Source organism: Gavialis gangeticus, unplaced genomic scaffold (assembly GCF_001723915.1).
Source record: "Gavialis gangeticus isolate Ggan-Ray unplaced genomic scaffold, GavGan_comp1, whole genome shotgun sequence".
Lineage (NCBI taxonomy): Eukaryota > Metazoa > Chordata > Crocodylia > Gavialidae > Gavialis > Gavialis gangeticus.
Window position 1 is genome coordinate 31,839,738 of NW_017729008.1, and position 15,862 is coordinate 31,855,599.

Sequence of the window (15,862 nt, forward strand, 5' to 3'; positions counted from 1 at the left end):
CTGAAGTCCCAACAGAGACATACAGCTAACACTTGTGAGGTATGAGGCATGCTAAGGGAAGGCTAGAACGTGCAATTAGCCTCTACGGCAAAAGTCCCTCACCTTGGGTAAGGGAGAGCATAGATACTGCCTGGGAAGCCCTGGGGCAGCCTTCTCTTCAAGAACCAAGGAACATCAAGTCGTGGCAGCAAAGCGAAGGGGAATTTGTTCCCGGAGGAAAACTGAGATATCAAAGGACTCTGGGGTACCTTTGTAGGCCAAAAAATGCTGCTGAGGATGTAATCCTGTTACAACATGCAGACACACCCACAGAGAGGTTAAGGAGCTTGCCAAATACCTCTAGTGGGGACTGTGTTACAGAAGTGTAACTAGGAAGTTTTGTGTCTTGGGTGACAGTGGTGGCTGGGGCACTGGTGGTGGCTGGGCTGGCAGCAGCCAGGTCAGCTGTGGCACCAGCTGCCATTCTTGTACCCCCATCACCTTCTTCTTGTCACGCTGCTGCCATTTCACAGCCAGGATTAGAACTCAGAGGTCCCTGGATTCAATCATGTGCTCTGTTAACATCTCCTTTAGTTCTATGGGGGTGACATATATTAATAATAGACTTGCTGTTGCTCCTGCTCCTGTGGAGGTCTGGCCATTGACTTTAAAGGGAGAAGGATCAGGCTCACGTCTGCTCAAGCATTTTGCATTGAAGAGTCACTGAATAAAATAACGAAACAATGTTGGGACCATGGACAGACCTCAGAACTCTGCACCCTGTAGGGAATGCTCTGATCACAGGCACGGACCTTCTTGCTTGCTTTTGGGTCAATGAATCTTGCATTCCTTTCTGCACAGTGATGTCTTAAAAGAAAAGACTGACCCTGAACCAAAAGGAATGTCTCAAGGCCTAAACCTGAGAAGATATCTGAATTGTGAATCCCAATCTCACATGAGCACCTAATCCAGGGAGACGCAAGACTTCAGGCACACCGGGTGCATCTACACATGATATGACTGCACGTGAATGAACTCTTGAACTTATTGCAGCACAGTTTATTGCTCCCGGGAGCACCTTTTGAACCCCTTATTCATGCGCAAAAACATGGACCCGGGTCACAGCAGTCTCAGCTGGCAGGGGGCCCTGGGTGTCAGCTTGCCAGCCCAGGGCTGCTCCCCCCAACTCAATGTGCTCCAGAGGGGCTGGTTGGGGAATGAGGTAGCTTCAGTGCAGGGCTAGCCAGCAGGCAAACCCCCACACTGAAGCACCCTCATGCCCCAGTCAGCCACTCCAGCATCTACACATGTGCTGTTGTGGCGTTTTTTACTCTGCAGCAAGATACTACTTGTATTTACAAGTACTATTCTGCTGCAGAATAAATTAGCTTACTCTAGCCTAACAGGGGCACATGTATAGACACCAAGACATTTATTTCATATCTAATTAGTCAACTCCACAGTAAACATCTTGTGTAGATGCATCCACCCAAGGATAATTTAGACATCTCTCCACTCAGTAGGCTGGATGCAGTGAATCCTATTCTAAGGCACCTCATTTTCCCCCTTTATAGGGCCTAGGTGACTAGCCCCAGATCATGCAGAGAGCAAGGAAGTGAACAGATCTTTTAAGTCCTAAGCTAATGATTTCACCAACAGGCCTTCTGTCTCCTCCTGGACAAAGCAGCTGTATAACAATCAACCTCCTGAACTACAGGGGCAATGAAGTCCTGAAAGAAGTTGAGCTGAGAAGGATCTTAGAAATGGGTGTGCCAAGTAGCAGGGAGGAAAGCAGGAGCTGTGGTTAAAGAGAGACGACCAGTTGTTCTGTGCAATAAAATAAAACAGGTGGCTGAGGAGAAAGAGATGAAAATGGTGCAAGGGAGAGTGAATTAACTAGTGGATAAAAATGTATTCCCTTTTCTGTTGGTCTAATCCACTAGTACAGAATGCAGCAGATGGCCCACTAACTTCCACCAAACCCACAAGGGACCTGGTTTCCACAGTGATGGGAAGTTGGTGTTTTCTGACGCATGCTGGCACCAGGAAGCACAGGCAGGGTCATGGCTCCCATTTCCATACCACTCCCTGGAATCAGTGAGGACATTGGGTTGCTGCAGTTAACAGTGAAAGGAGCAAACTCCAGCACCCAGAACAGTCCTTGCCTTTGCAGAAGTAGAACAGGAAGAAGGAAAGTGTCCCCCAGACCCCATCTTAGATGTTTGACTGGGTGGCCGTTGTCCCCTCAATTCATCCGTTCCTCACATTTAGCTTGCTACAACATGGAACTCCCTTTGCCACTGCTTCCTTTCATCTCCCCTTCCCTTTCACTTCTTCTGTCATCTAGACTGCAAGGAACTGAACAGATCTTCTAAGTCCAAAGACCCTTCCTACCCCATAGCCTTCTCTTCCTCTACTGAAACTCTAGTGTAAGGGTGATGTTGTACCCATGATGGTCCAGAAATTATGCAAAAGGCAAGGATTTCTTAGGGTGATCTCTCTTATTGGACTGACTATGTAGATGAGATAAAGTTAGCCAAGCTTTTGAATGAAAGACTTTCTTTCTCCTGAGCAGAGACTGTCTTACATTAGCATCCACGAGGAAAAATGTCTTCCATTAAAAACTTGTCTAATTTCATCCCAGCTACATAGTTGGTCCAATAAAAGATATCACTGTCAGAAATTCATGCCTTCTGATACTCATCTCCTCTGCACTTTCTCCTTTCCCTCCATAAGGAAAGTCACCAAACAAGCAAAAAGTCAACCCTACTCATATTCCTATTGCCATAAAACAAAACATCCTGTAAAGAGAACAGCCATACGATGAGGGCTGAGCTACCAAAGCAAACTCATGATCCTTGTCAGCCTCTCCCCAATCCATTCCCTTGGCATGGGACTTCCCTACCTTTGTCTCCAGTTACATTGTAAGCTCTCTGCAGCAGAGACTCATTGCTATTAAGAAGTTGTGCTCACAGGCTCACAGATTTTAAAGCCAGAAGACACCATCATGATTGTCTAGTTTGATCTCCTGCATAACAAGGACCAAGGAACATCACTCACTTTCTACACCAAGACTATAACTTTGGTTTCAGCAGTAACACAGCAAGACACACAGGCTTGACTAAAAGACTGCAAGTGATGGAGAATCCCTTCTGTTCCTAAGGATTGCAATGCCCCTTGGCACTTCATTCATGGACCAGGATTCCAGCGCAGTATATGCTGTACACAAAGAGAATGAAAAGATGCCTCATGATCCAAAAAAAACCTCTACTACTTTATGTGAAGTGCCTAGTGCCATGAGATCCTTTTTAGGATGACACAGGGTGCCACTGGGTACAAACACCTACAAATGATTCATAAGTTAAACATAGGAATTTATAGTAGCTTCACAGAAGAATTTCTTTTATTTCTTTCATAGTAAAAAAAATGAGTCAAAGTTAAAAGCTGGTATTTTCTGAGAGGTAACCTAAAAAGGTTGAGAACCATTTGCCTAGTGTATACACAGGGCTTACAAAGGGTGTGAACATATGTACATTTGGAGCCCTTTCCTTTCAAACGGGAAGCACCTGTTATCTTCTAATGGTTATGTGAGTACAAGCTGAAAATGATACACATGCAGTAAAACAGCTCCACTTTTAGCACTGGATGAAGCAGTGTTATAGTTGCAGTACATCTGCTACATTTGTTTTGTGCCTGGCCACCTCTGCCATCCCATATGCAGGGGGCTTGGTGGACTGATGAGAAATGAACCTGTGATCTCATTTCATTTGCAAGTGGGCAGTAAAGTTGTATAGCCCCTAAAGGACTGCAAGACACAGCACTTACTGAGACAGTAGCAAGTTGTTTCCAGAGATGATGCTAAAGAAGTAAAAAAAGTCTGAGATCACAATCCAGCCTTCCTTCTCCCTTAAGTAGTCATGATTTGGACACGCTGTGAGGGTGGATGTGAGCCTCAGCCTCACCTGTTCTTTGGATAAACAGAACCTTTGACTTCCTGGTCTGACTTCTGAGTTGTTTTTATAATTCACAAAAAAGAAAAGTCTGAAAAGAAAACTGGAAGGATTCCCCTGCAAAGAGGTTTTTAGGGAACGCTTAGAATAAGAAAAGTTGCTGCAGCCCTTCAAAGTGAGCTGGCCTATTCTCTACTCAACAACTAAGTCTGCTAAGAAGCTTCCAAAATATGCAGTAACCGAATGCCAAAGAACAGTAGCAGTTCATGTTCTCGTAAAGAGCTTAACATATGAGAACTGCTCTGAAATTTTAAACCTGCTGAACGTATTGTACAAAGTAAATTATTAGAATGTGTTGACAAGACGTCACTTGTTCTTCCCACTGCCCTGACAGCCAAATGTAGCCCTTATTTGCTCCCAGTATTGTACCACCTGCTGGCCATTTTTCTTGAATGGTGGGGATAAAGAATGCCATTTTTATTCCTATTTCATGTGACTTCAAATGAACTGCAGTGCCACAGGAATGCCACCCTTGCACAAATGATGCAGCTTGTGATGAACTCCCCAGAAGAGCACCAAAATGGGAAGTTGGAGAGTCTGACTCGTGTGAGAATGAGAAAGATCTCAATATCGGAAGCTTGATGTAGGGGCTGGGCTACACCAGACACATGTACGAGCTACCAGAGGATGCTGGATTGGCCTGCACCTGCTGTTATGCCAGACTTTGGGGTGTGACTGGTTACTAATTCCCTGCAGCAACACCTGTGTGAACTTTTCTGAGGAGCCATGATGAGATTCTGCAGCGTAAGCAAGGCCCAAGGTACAGAGAGGAACTGTTGTTAGTGTGACGATGGAGAATGCAATCAAGAGTTCAGGGATGAGACTAGAGAGACCCTGAGAATTTGAGCTGCATGTGGAACGTGCTGCCCATTAAGCAGAAATGGATTAAGCCCCATCATTTGGGACAAGACAGGGTGGGAGTAAGCAGGGCCTGGGTGGACTAAGGGAGAGGCACTGTCAGTGCCCAAACCCTGAGAGATCACTGCAGAGAGGTATGTGAAGCTGCTTCAGCTATTGGACCAAAATGGCATTCATGCAACAGCTGATCAATAGGCTGATGGGGTGCAGGCCTTTCTTCAACGCTGCCATCCCTCCCTTCAGCACCCAGCCCATGCCCTTAGACTGAGGATTTGCTCCGCGCAGCAGTGCATTGAGCACAACAGTGTTCCTAATGCACGGGTGCACCCCCACTGGTACTTTCCAGCCCTCGGCTCTTTCCGATCTGGCATTACAAAGAAAGCTTGAAGTCAGTGACATGGAATTTGTGTCTTCAGCCATGATAACATGCAAACAGCCCCTATTCTGTCAAACCGTGATGCAGCTGGGGAGCTCTCATCAGCTATGCTGTCTGAAAAGGCTCTGATGAATGCCCCTCACAAGCTTTGCTTTTACTTTATTACTCACGTTACTGTCTAAACAACTCCTGGGGGTGCTAGCTGCTAATAAGGCTATTTCAAAGACTTACCAGGATTTTCCAGCCCTTGGCTTACAGAGATACTGAGTAACTCAAAAGCAAACACGGAAATCTACTGTTTACTTTAATTTCTTGGTCCAACGGCCTCTGCAGGGCTAAGGAAAACTTACAGCTTTGACATGAGCTGGGATTGCCACTGGATTTCTGGCAAAGCAGAGATGTGGTGAAAAGTCCTTTCGGAAATGTAAGACAAAGACTTAACATGAAGGGGAAAAAACACATTCAGAATAGGGTCCGACCCAACTCCCACAAAAGGAAATTTTCCACAGACTTCAGCAGTAGCTGGATTGGATCCTAAGCCAAGAAAGTTAACCAAATTAATATAGTAGATTCCCTTGAACAGTCCCATGAGTTAGCACTGCTGTTGTAGCTGCAAAATGATAAGAGCAGTGGACCTAAGGTCTATCCTGTAATAAGGAAGAGATGACAGGCACTGCCTTAGCAAGTGCCTACCATTTCATATTAATTTTGCAAATCTGCCTACATGATTTGTGAGCCTAAATCCCATTTTCAAAAGTGAATTGAGCCCATATGAGACCAACTCTCATTGAATGTGAATGAGGCTTGGCTTCTTAAGTGCATAAGGGTCTTCTTCATTCAAAATCTTCGAGTGACTTGTAATGCTGGATGTTTTGGTTGTTTGGTCCCAAACTGAGGTGCCTTAAAGAGGCCTGATTTACAGAAGAATGGGAAAGGTAATGTTAAAAATCAGTAGATATTTTTAAAAATCTGGCCCTGAGGCAGGTACCCTTGAAAACTTTACTCCCATGGAATCAGAGAAAAGGGTGTATTTCTTTAAAAATGATGTTAGCTAACTCAACTTGACACACCACTTAGTGACTACTATTAATGCAATTTAATGCCTTCAAAATTGTGATGGATGTAGGAAACGTACCATACCAGAATGTCAAGGTGTACTGTATTCGTATGCATAAAGTTGATCAATATTACAAATATTACAAAGTATGTGCAGATATTACAAAGCATGTGCTTTGTAATATCCCAGACAAACTGCCCAGCACCTGGCAGGCCTAAGCCCTATATTGACTCATCACAAGAATGGAATAGCTGGCCTGGGCCACAAAAATGTAATTTTCAACTGAATGGACTGTATCATGAGAATCCTCCTTTAAAAAGTGAAAATATAAAATGATATCTTAACAAAAGGGCCCTAACTGATTTGAGCTGAGTTAGTTATCAAAGTCACCTTCTTATCACAGAGCCAATATCTCTGACAGTGCTTCTGCCAGAAAGAGGCCTTCTCTGAAGTGCTCACATTGATTTTATTTGTGGTGCTGATTTAAAAGTCTAGTTAATGTGCTAAAGTACCACCTTCCTAGGCCTGAGGGACTCGCAGAACATTTTAGATGCATTCATTGTAACTGGTTAAGTAATAATGTTCATTTCAAAAGGAAAAAAGTGGTGTTTACCAAAACCCTTACCTATAACAATTTCTGAACAAGGGTTTAGTGCAGGGACAGCAATGTTTTTGGGCAGAGTGCCAAAAACACCTGCAACTTCAACTTGTAACATGTTGGGGTGCCTGGGGCGGATGGTGGGGGAGCCATGAAGAGCTTGATCCTTGTTGCGGCCATGTAGCCCTGGCCCCTTCCTTGCCATCTACCCAAAGGCATACGTGCCAAGCAAAATATCTTCAAGTGCCACACTCTGGCACCCGTGCCAGGGATTGCCTACCTCTGGCTTAGTGTATCTGATCCCAGCACTCTTTCATGTCTAAGGGAAACCAGCCCCATGTCTGTTCCAATGACCAGAAGGCTCGATGCTGTAAGTCGCATGGTTCCTCCGCTCACTGAAGTTAGCAGAGGTTGAGGGCATTCATCACTCCCTTTAGACTGCGAACTATCAGGGTTGGGAATTATCATTTACTAATGAAAGTTAAGTTAGAGATTATGGTGGTGCTTATGTGGCTAGCTTAGCCTGCTCACTTGAATCAAAACTATCATCTTCCTTATCTTTTCTAGCATTTAGCTTGTGTATGCTGCCCTGAGTGAAGAACACAGTTTTTTTTTCCCCCGAGCAAAGAAAAGGCCACAAAGTTTGAACAGTATCTAGCAGACTGGCGTCCCAACCAGGCTGGTCTCAAGCAGCCATAATATAAATAATAATGTTAAGTCACGGGACATTAGTAACCTCATGCACATCAGCCCTTAGTTCTGTCCCCAGTGGAATGCACTCAAGTGTTCCCCAAGAGCTAAACAACCCAACTTCATAAAAATGGGCAATTTTCATTAAAGACAGCAACTACAAGGGAAATGGTTGTAGGGCTAGTCTTTAAAAAAGGCCTTAGGAATGATCCTGGGAGCTGCAGACTAATGCCCCTTAATTCAGCACCAGGTGATCTTGCAGAAACAGAGGCAGGAAAACCTCCTCTCCAGTCTACTAGAAATCTTTAAGTGGGTTAACACAACAGTACACGAAGGGGAACTAACAGGTAGAGATATTAATCTTTTCTCCACAACAGACTGCAGTGAAATTAAATATTTGCGGCATTCAGTCAATGGTGTAAGATAAGAACCTAATCAGAATAGAATTAGATAAGAAAGACTGAACAAATTATCAGTTTCCATTGTGCCAGAAAGCTGACATTTTTAGGGCTCACTCTACCAGATTTAAGCAGGAGTTGCTCATAAAACTGCTGCTCTTCTGATTTGCCTTCAGTTCAGTGGCTTCTGCTGTATGCTGCTGTATGATTTTTTTTGATTTTTATTTTGTATTTTCTTGTCAATGTTTTATTTGCAGATGGAGTTTTACCCAGGCTCTTGTTCTATCTGCTACTTAGCTTAAGCTGTGTCTGCTTCTTTCCCAGACCTGAGGAATGGTACCTTGTGCCTGAAAGTTTGTCTATGATCTCTCACAACTGCACAACTGGTTGAAAAAAGATATCACCCCTTCCCTGCCCGCCAAATACTTGATCAGATCAGAAGAAATGTTAATGCCTTGCACAGCACTTCTTCATCAGGAAGTCTCTACATATTTTTAGAAGATATCAGTGGCATTGCCCTTATTCCACAGCTGGGAGACAGAGGCACAAGAAGGAAGAAGAGTCTTGCCGAAGAGTTGGTAGGTCACTGGACACCCCATCCAGGCCTGTCTTCACTATGCTGCAGTGTCTCCCCTGACACACATTTAAACACATATTCATTGTGAGCTGTTCGGAGAAGGAAAGTAACATTTATTTGAGGCCATTAGGAAAGTCCTGAAAATCCTGGTGACACCAAGACCCAGGAAAGCTGTTTGAAGTAGATAAATTGCAGAAAGACTATGGAGAAGATGGGTAATCAGTATAACACTTGCAAGGCCCTATTTGTGGGCACAATCACAGTGACTGAGAGCAACATTTTACTGCACTGGGAAGATGTTGTCTGGGCAACCAATTATAAGAAAGACAATAGTGAAGAAGAGCTAGCTGCTATTTAAAAGCGAAAAAAACAGAACAAAACTCTACTATGCTACTACTGCAGTGTTTTTCATCTTGCGCTAGTTCACTGTGCCAGCTCACACCACAGCGTTCCTACACCAATAAAACTTTGGTGCCATGCCTGGTTAATAAAAAACCAACAGCTTTGCACATGTAGGCTAGGGACAGAAATTGTAAACAAACTGGTATAAGTGATCAGAAAGATCAGAGCACATAAACTACTTTCAAAATGCCTGAAACCAGTATAAAACAAACTTGGATGGATGTAGTCTCAGACTTAACTGATTTAGGTTAAATCGGTTTATTGAACTTCTGTCCCAGATCCACTCCAGATTCAAGCTAACTCACAGTCCCCCAGCATCCCAAGATGCTTTGAACCTCCCCCACAACTCCCCCTTGCAGGGTGGGCAGGCTAGCCTTGTCTGCTCTAGCCGAGCAGGGAGGCTTACTTTAGTGCCCCGCCCCCCCAGCTTCTCACTTGGGCCATTGCAGCCATGTGGCTGCATTTCAGGAATCAAAAGTGAATGTGTGCTCACTTGCTTATTGGTTCAATCTGTGGAGCTTAAACCGACCTGTGAAGATTGAATTAATTCACCCTCCAGTTTTTTGACTGTTTGTACTTAGCCCTACTGTACTTTCCACCTAAGTATCACTAGAAGTTTTTAAACCTGTCACAAAATAATCCTTGTGATCCCCCTACGTGGTTAGAACAAAATATCCCCATTTTACAGATCAGCAGGTGGAAGCACAGAGTGGTCACACGACTTACCCAGAGACAAAGGAAGTTTTGGGTGAAGTCAGAAATAGGAACCTAAATCTCCAGACTTTCCATTCTGAGGTTTATATCCAAGTGTGATGGGGGCTACTGAGTGTTCAGATTCGAGTGGGGAGTTATTTCTTAGTTGAAAATTAATGAGTTGAGCATACAAGACTTGTGTGATTAAGGCAGAGGGGTACAAGCTTGTTTAAGAACAAGAGGTGTCTGAATGGATAAAATTCAGTAAATTAAAGTGTCCATCTATCTGACTGAAAAAACAAATATAGAGATATTGAGAGGTAAGTAGCCCACTGTAGAAAGCAAACACCTAGACATGAAGGGCCAGATTCTATTTCACTTGTTGGGCATGTAAGTGGATGTAGGTGCCTAAGAGCAATTCTCCTCACCATGCTCAAATCCTTGACAAACTTAATACAAAAGATGAGTGAGTCCTCCTCCTCTCTGCTTCTCTGTGACCCAGTCTTAATGTGAAGACGGCAGTTTTTACATAGGCAGATGCATTAAGAGATTTTCAGGAATTTGCACAAGGTAGACAGGATAGTACTTAGTTACCTAACTCCACTTAAATGCAAAATAGGTAAAATCAAATCTGACCCCAAATCTTCACTGTCAAGATGGCTGTATCATATAAAACTTTATTACCTTCCTGTGGTAAGTCAGAAAGTCTAACCCTCTCTTCACTAATGAGCTCCCCTGGTCTCCTCCCAAAGGGTGGTCAGGAGGTCTTGCTGTCATTAGATAATGATAAATATGGAGTCACTTTTCCAGTGGTGAATCAGCATCCAAACCACAAATAATCAGGACTCACTAAGTGGCACAGCATTTACTCACATGATTAGAAGAAATTTATTTCCAGTAGCTGACTCCACGTATAAATGGCAACATGAAGAATCAGCCTCAGATTATTCTATGCTACATTACACTTCATTCTCATCTTCATCAAATGTTCAATAAACATAACCTTAACATTTGGGTTTCTTAGAGACTTACTGTTTTTGATCAGTGGCCCTTGGAGGACTCAATAAAATATTTTAATTAAACAGAGCTGAGCAGACTACACAAAGAACGATCAAATGTGCTCCCTTACCTCTTACTCAGTTCCAGTATTTGGCTTTAGAAAGAAGCTCTTCCGCTCAGCTTAATTAAATGAAGCAGGATGTACCCTAGTTCAGCCAACCTCAAGTTTCACAACAGTACAAGCACTATAAGGCTATGATTGTTGCAGACTGGTAAAAAGAAAAACAAATCTATTCCTCTTTCCAAGGTTACCAAGATAATATCAAATGCATTGTGTTCAGTATAAAGATAATGGGATTCAGAAAGATTTACAATGGGGCTGTATTTGGGTCAGTGTTGCAGAGGCCCATTCTGTCGTATTCTGGGTTTTGTACTGTGTTTCTTGCTATGGGATCTGAGGGATTTTTTTTCCCCTTACTATGTAAATTCAGGTGACCTGGCAGTAAGTCAGCAAGAGTCATGAGACTTCCTGTGTGAGTTTCTAACCAATTAGAAACAAGGCATGCAAGTACGGGAACTACTGCTGTGCCTTTCTTGTTTTCACCTTACAGCAGCATGTGGTCTGAAAGGGTGCGGTCATCTTTGTAAATCAGCGAAGGGACTGAATGATCACGAAAGATGATGGCAGTATTCCAGCTAGACCCTCAATCCTGCAGTTCCCGTTCTTACACAAAGCCTCAAGACTTTCAAGTGAACTTAGTGCAGAATGCAGAGGCCAATCTATGTGACCAGCAAGGCCTGGTAGGAATTTGGCTTACGGGTGCAGGACATCAGATGAGAGTTGGCAACAAATATGACTCCGATGTAAGCAGCTGCAACTAAAAGAATCAGCAGAATTGAGCCCAGTGACGCTACAGCTTGTATTTGATCCCCATTCTTCAATCTAAAAAAGGATTGTAGCGGAGGATTGGGAGGAAGAAAGGATATCTAGGTGAAGTTTAACATGCCTTTGCCTTGGGTTTTACTGTGAAACAGAAAAGTAAAGGCAAAGATTATCCTGCAACAATTCTCCCCTCAGCCAAGAGCCCCAGCATGGGTACAAGGCACATCTTACTTCAGTTAAGTCTGAAGTTAGAACAGCTGCATTACAGGAAATCTGTGCTCGTCTAATTTAAACATATGCATGAGTACAAGCAGTAGTCTACCTTTCACCACTGAAAAGCTTCAGGTGCTCCTCCTTTGGAGCAGAAAGGCACAGCCAAAAGCAGGCTGGTTTAAACCAAGCTACCCCAGAGAGCAAAAGTCCTGGTACCTTGTTCTTGAACAGCCATAGTATTTTAGGAGCTTCTCTGAAAGTTAATCAAAATCTTTTAAATAATGTTTCTTCAAAGGATCCTGGAAATGTAATTTATATGCACTACAAGTGTTCAGTTAATTATTCTTTTTTTAACTCCATTGGTAAAATGGAGGGTTTTAATCCAAGCAGCAGTGCAACACTGAAGCCTAGTGCAGAAACTATTTGGACTGGAAAAACATCAGAGCATATAAAATGGGAAGCAATCTGATACTTTCTGTGAGGACTGGAAGACCTAAAGGATTTTTCCATCTCTAATTTCTGTAAGTCAATAATTCAATGTGGTTGTACCAGAGGCTTATCAGCGATCTCCAAATAAACACAGCTCATCCATTTTACTTCTAAGACTTGTATTAGAAAGAATCTGAGAAATCCAATCCTTTATAATTAAAATGATATGTTACCTTAGCTCGAGTGTTTCAGTTTCATGTGAGATTGAAACACAGACAGATTAGAAGGATATCACTCATATGCTTCTAATCCAACAGCAAGTGCAGTCTGCCTTCGAAGGAATAAAATGACCAAGCTTAAAACCCACAATCCCTAAGTGTGCAAAATCCCAGAGAAATATATGAACTGCAGGATCATAGGAAAGCAGGGCTGGAAGGGGCCTCGCGAGGTCATCTGGTTCAGCCCCCTGGCTCAAGGCAGGATCATCCTCACTAAACCATCCCAACCAAGTATCTGCATACCCTGCTCTTGAAAACTTCCAAGGATGGAGATTTCACAGTTTAGGTAATCTGTTCCAATGCCTGACAACCCTGACAGTCAGAAAGTTCATCCTAATCTCCAACCTAAATTTCTTCTGCTGAAGCTTGAGGCCATTGCTCCTAGTCCTATCCCCTACAGCCACAGAGAAAAAGTTTATCTCCAGCTTCTTCGTAATTGCCCTTCAGGTACTTGAAGACTGTTATCAAATCTCCCCTCATTCTTCTCTTACCGAGACTAAATAACCCTAGTTCTTTCAGCCCTTCCCAGTATAGCTTACCTAATCATTTTTGTCTCTCTGCACTGGACTCTTTCCAGTATGTCCAATACTTCTTGAAGTAGAAATGCACCCATATACTGATCTCATGTCAGATCGGTGCCAATATAAGGAAAACTGAGAGAATTGACAAATGGCTATTTTTGGCTCATGTGGCTGATAATGTGGCCAATAAATGCTACATGCATGCACACAGCTGGAGTGCAGCTGGCCAGTGTGGAGAGCAGTGTCTGGCTGGCAAGTCTGTTGTGGGGGAAGGGGCGAGGGGGAGGGAAAGGGCGTGGGGGCGCAGATTGAGGCCCCCATGGTGATGGAGGAAGTGGGGCCAGCACTGGGACTGGGGCAGGCACTGCACAGCTGGGGTGGGACAGGGCATGAGACAGAGCTGCAGCTCGTCCGGGGGGGTGGGCAGTTCCCACTGCTACATGAACTCCCAGGAGGGCATGTGCCCTGGATCCGCATGGGGCAAGGGTGGGCTGCCGCTGTGGGCTGGGGCTACGCCAGGCTCTTTGTGGCAGGGGCCTGGGCTGGGCTGCACTTGGGGTGGGTGGCGGTGGTACTCGGAGGAGGGTTAGAGGGGGCTAGAGCCATCCCAAAATTGGCTGTAGCCCCCACTCCCAGCACCACCGCAGCCCGCACCACCGCAGCCCAGTCCAGCCCCAATACCTTCTCCCAGCTAGACACTGAGCCATTGATGACTACTCATAGAGCATGATGGTCCAACCAGTTATGTATCCACCTTACAGGACTTCCATCTAGTCTGTATTTCCTTATCTTGTTAATGAGAGTGCTGTGGGAGACAATATCAAAAGCCCTGCTATAGTTAAGGTATTTCACATCCACTGTTTTCCCCATCATCTATAGAGGATTGGGACCTGGAGAAGAAAAAAAGACTCAAGGAATAGCATACTTTAGAAAACTTCAGTTTAAGACCTACTAAATCTACGTATTGTCATTTGTCATGTTGCCATCTATTTGTTTTGGCTTCTGTATTGTACCTTAGAGCAACAGCTACTAATTATAACCCACAATACTTACCAACATATCCTGGGGTGCCACATGCTGTAGACATGACATCTCCTTTACCCTCCATCTTGGACAATCCAAAGTCACTGATCATGATTTTGGATTCTTCATCCTGGCTGTAGTAAAGCAGATTCTCCGGCTGCAAAGGAGATTGAGGAGTTACAACTAGAAAACTGAGTAAAGAATGACAGATGTTGATTGACACTTTCCATTTTTTATATTCAGTTCCCCAGAAACCCCAGCCATTTCCCCCAATAATCTTTCTTCAGATCCTTGCAAGAAGGCCAACCTGTCTTTGTGAGGCAACCAAAGAGGCCTCCCCTTTCCATGATGATCATACCACCCTACCTACCATTTTCTTTTGACACTCCAAATAGGAAATATAGCTCTTTTCTGTCTCCTGACCAGAGATATAAGAGGACTGACATAAGAACAAAATAATGGTTTTCTTATTTGTGGTGATAAAACAGAGAAGCTGATTTATATGCAAGTACCTAGGGTAAATCCTATCTAAAATATTCCAAGCTGTTCATACAGTTGCAGGAGAGGTTCCACATAATGTAAAACACTGTAGGTGTTGAACAATTTTAAATACATTTAATGGGAATCAAGGAGGAAATGCTATCAAAGTTAACAGTTACACCAAGGACATTTGAGTTCCAGTTGACTAGAAACAAAACCCTGCAGTATTGAGAATGGTGGACGAGGGGCCTTCTTGTTCTGGGAGAAGCCAGGAGTTGGTTCACTGAGCTCCAAGGATTTACACTGATGTTAAATCTGGTTTGAGAACAGAACCAAGCCCTAGATACCGATCTGTGACATTCTCGCTAATCCTTAAGACATATGTTTCCAATGTGGCATCGATGTACAGTAAACTCCTACTAAACATACCGCGCTGCTAGGAAACATAATTTGAGGTTTTACCTCTAGGCCAATTCCATGGAGACTGTAGAGTGCGCAACACCTGCTGGGAAGTGGTTTGTGCCCCTGAGTCCTAGGAGAGCTGTGGGCATTTCCATACTGCCCAGGTCCAGGCCCAAAACTTCCTACATTTTTACCATTAAAGATATCCAGTGTTTTGACACAGTGTTGCACTAGATTTTGCCAAGTAGCCGGTACAAATTCCTACTATAAATTTAACATATTTTTCCTATAAATCCAATGTGCACTCCAAGCACAGCTTTTCAGGAAATAAGAGACAGATGGGGCAGTTCAGAAACATTACAATCCTTGGGCCCAAATCAGCACTGGTGCAAGTGGGTGCACAATTCCACTGCAGTTGATGACATTGGCTAAGGCTGAATTTGGCACTCTGGCTTGTAAGACAACTCAGGAAGCTGGATGCATTCGTTGTTTCACTCCAAGGTTTATGAACTTTTACATAATCTAGTTCAACAACACAGACGCTGGGCCAAAGGCAGCAGAGGACAACCGCCTGAGTTGTATGGACCTCCCTTTCAGTAGGGTTCTGGAGACAGGAACAATTGCAAAAAAGGTCCAGAGGTTCTAAGGTCGCACCACTTACAGCAACCCTAGGGTTGCTCTACATCGGGGCAGGCAACTATTTCGGGCAGAGGGCTGCTTACCCAGTTCTGGCAGGCTGTCGAGGGCCACATGGGTAGCCCCACCCCTTGACAGGTGCCCCACCCCCTGGTCACCATCTTGGGACCCATGTCCCAGGGCCAGCACCGGTGGGGCCCAAAGCAGGGTGCAGGCTGGCAGGGGTCTGAGGAGCCGGGCTGGGCTGCACCAGCAGGGCGAGGGGGGAGCTGGCTTGGCTCCATAGAGCCCCTGTTAGCTGGGACCCCGTGCTCCTGCCACCCTGCTCTGGGTCCTGCTGGCACTGGCCCCAGGACACCG

At 44.3% G+C, this 15,862-nt stretch overlaps 1 protein-coding gene across 1 annotated transcript in view; it reads right to left on the reverse strand.

Annotated features, from left to right (window-relative positions):
• The window catches only part of CAMK1D (calcium/calmodulin dependent protein kinase ID), a 394,722-nt gene that overhangs the window by 53,629 nt on the left and 325,231 nt on the right, over nt 1-15,862 (reverse strand). The window contains exon 5 of the mRNA XM_019509558.1: nt 14,015-14,141. Coding sequence (XP_019365103.1) covers nt 14,015-14,141 — 127 coding nt within the window. The remainder of the gene's footprint in view (nt 1-14,014; nt 14,142-15,862) is intronic.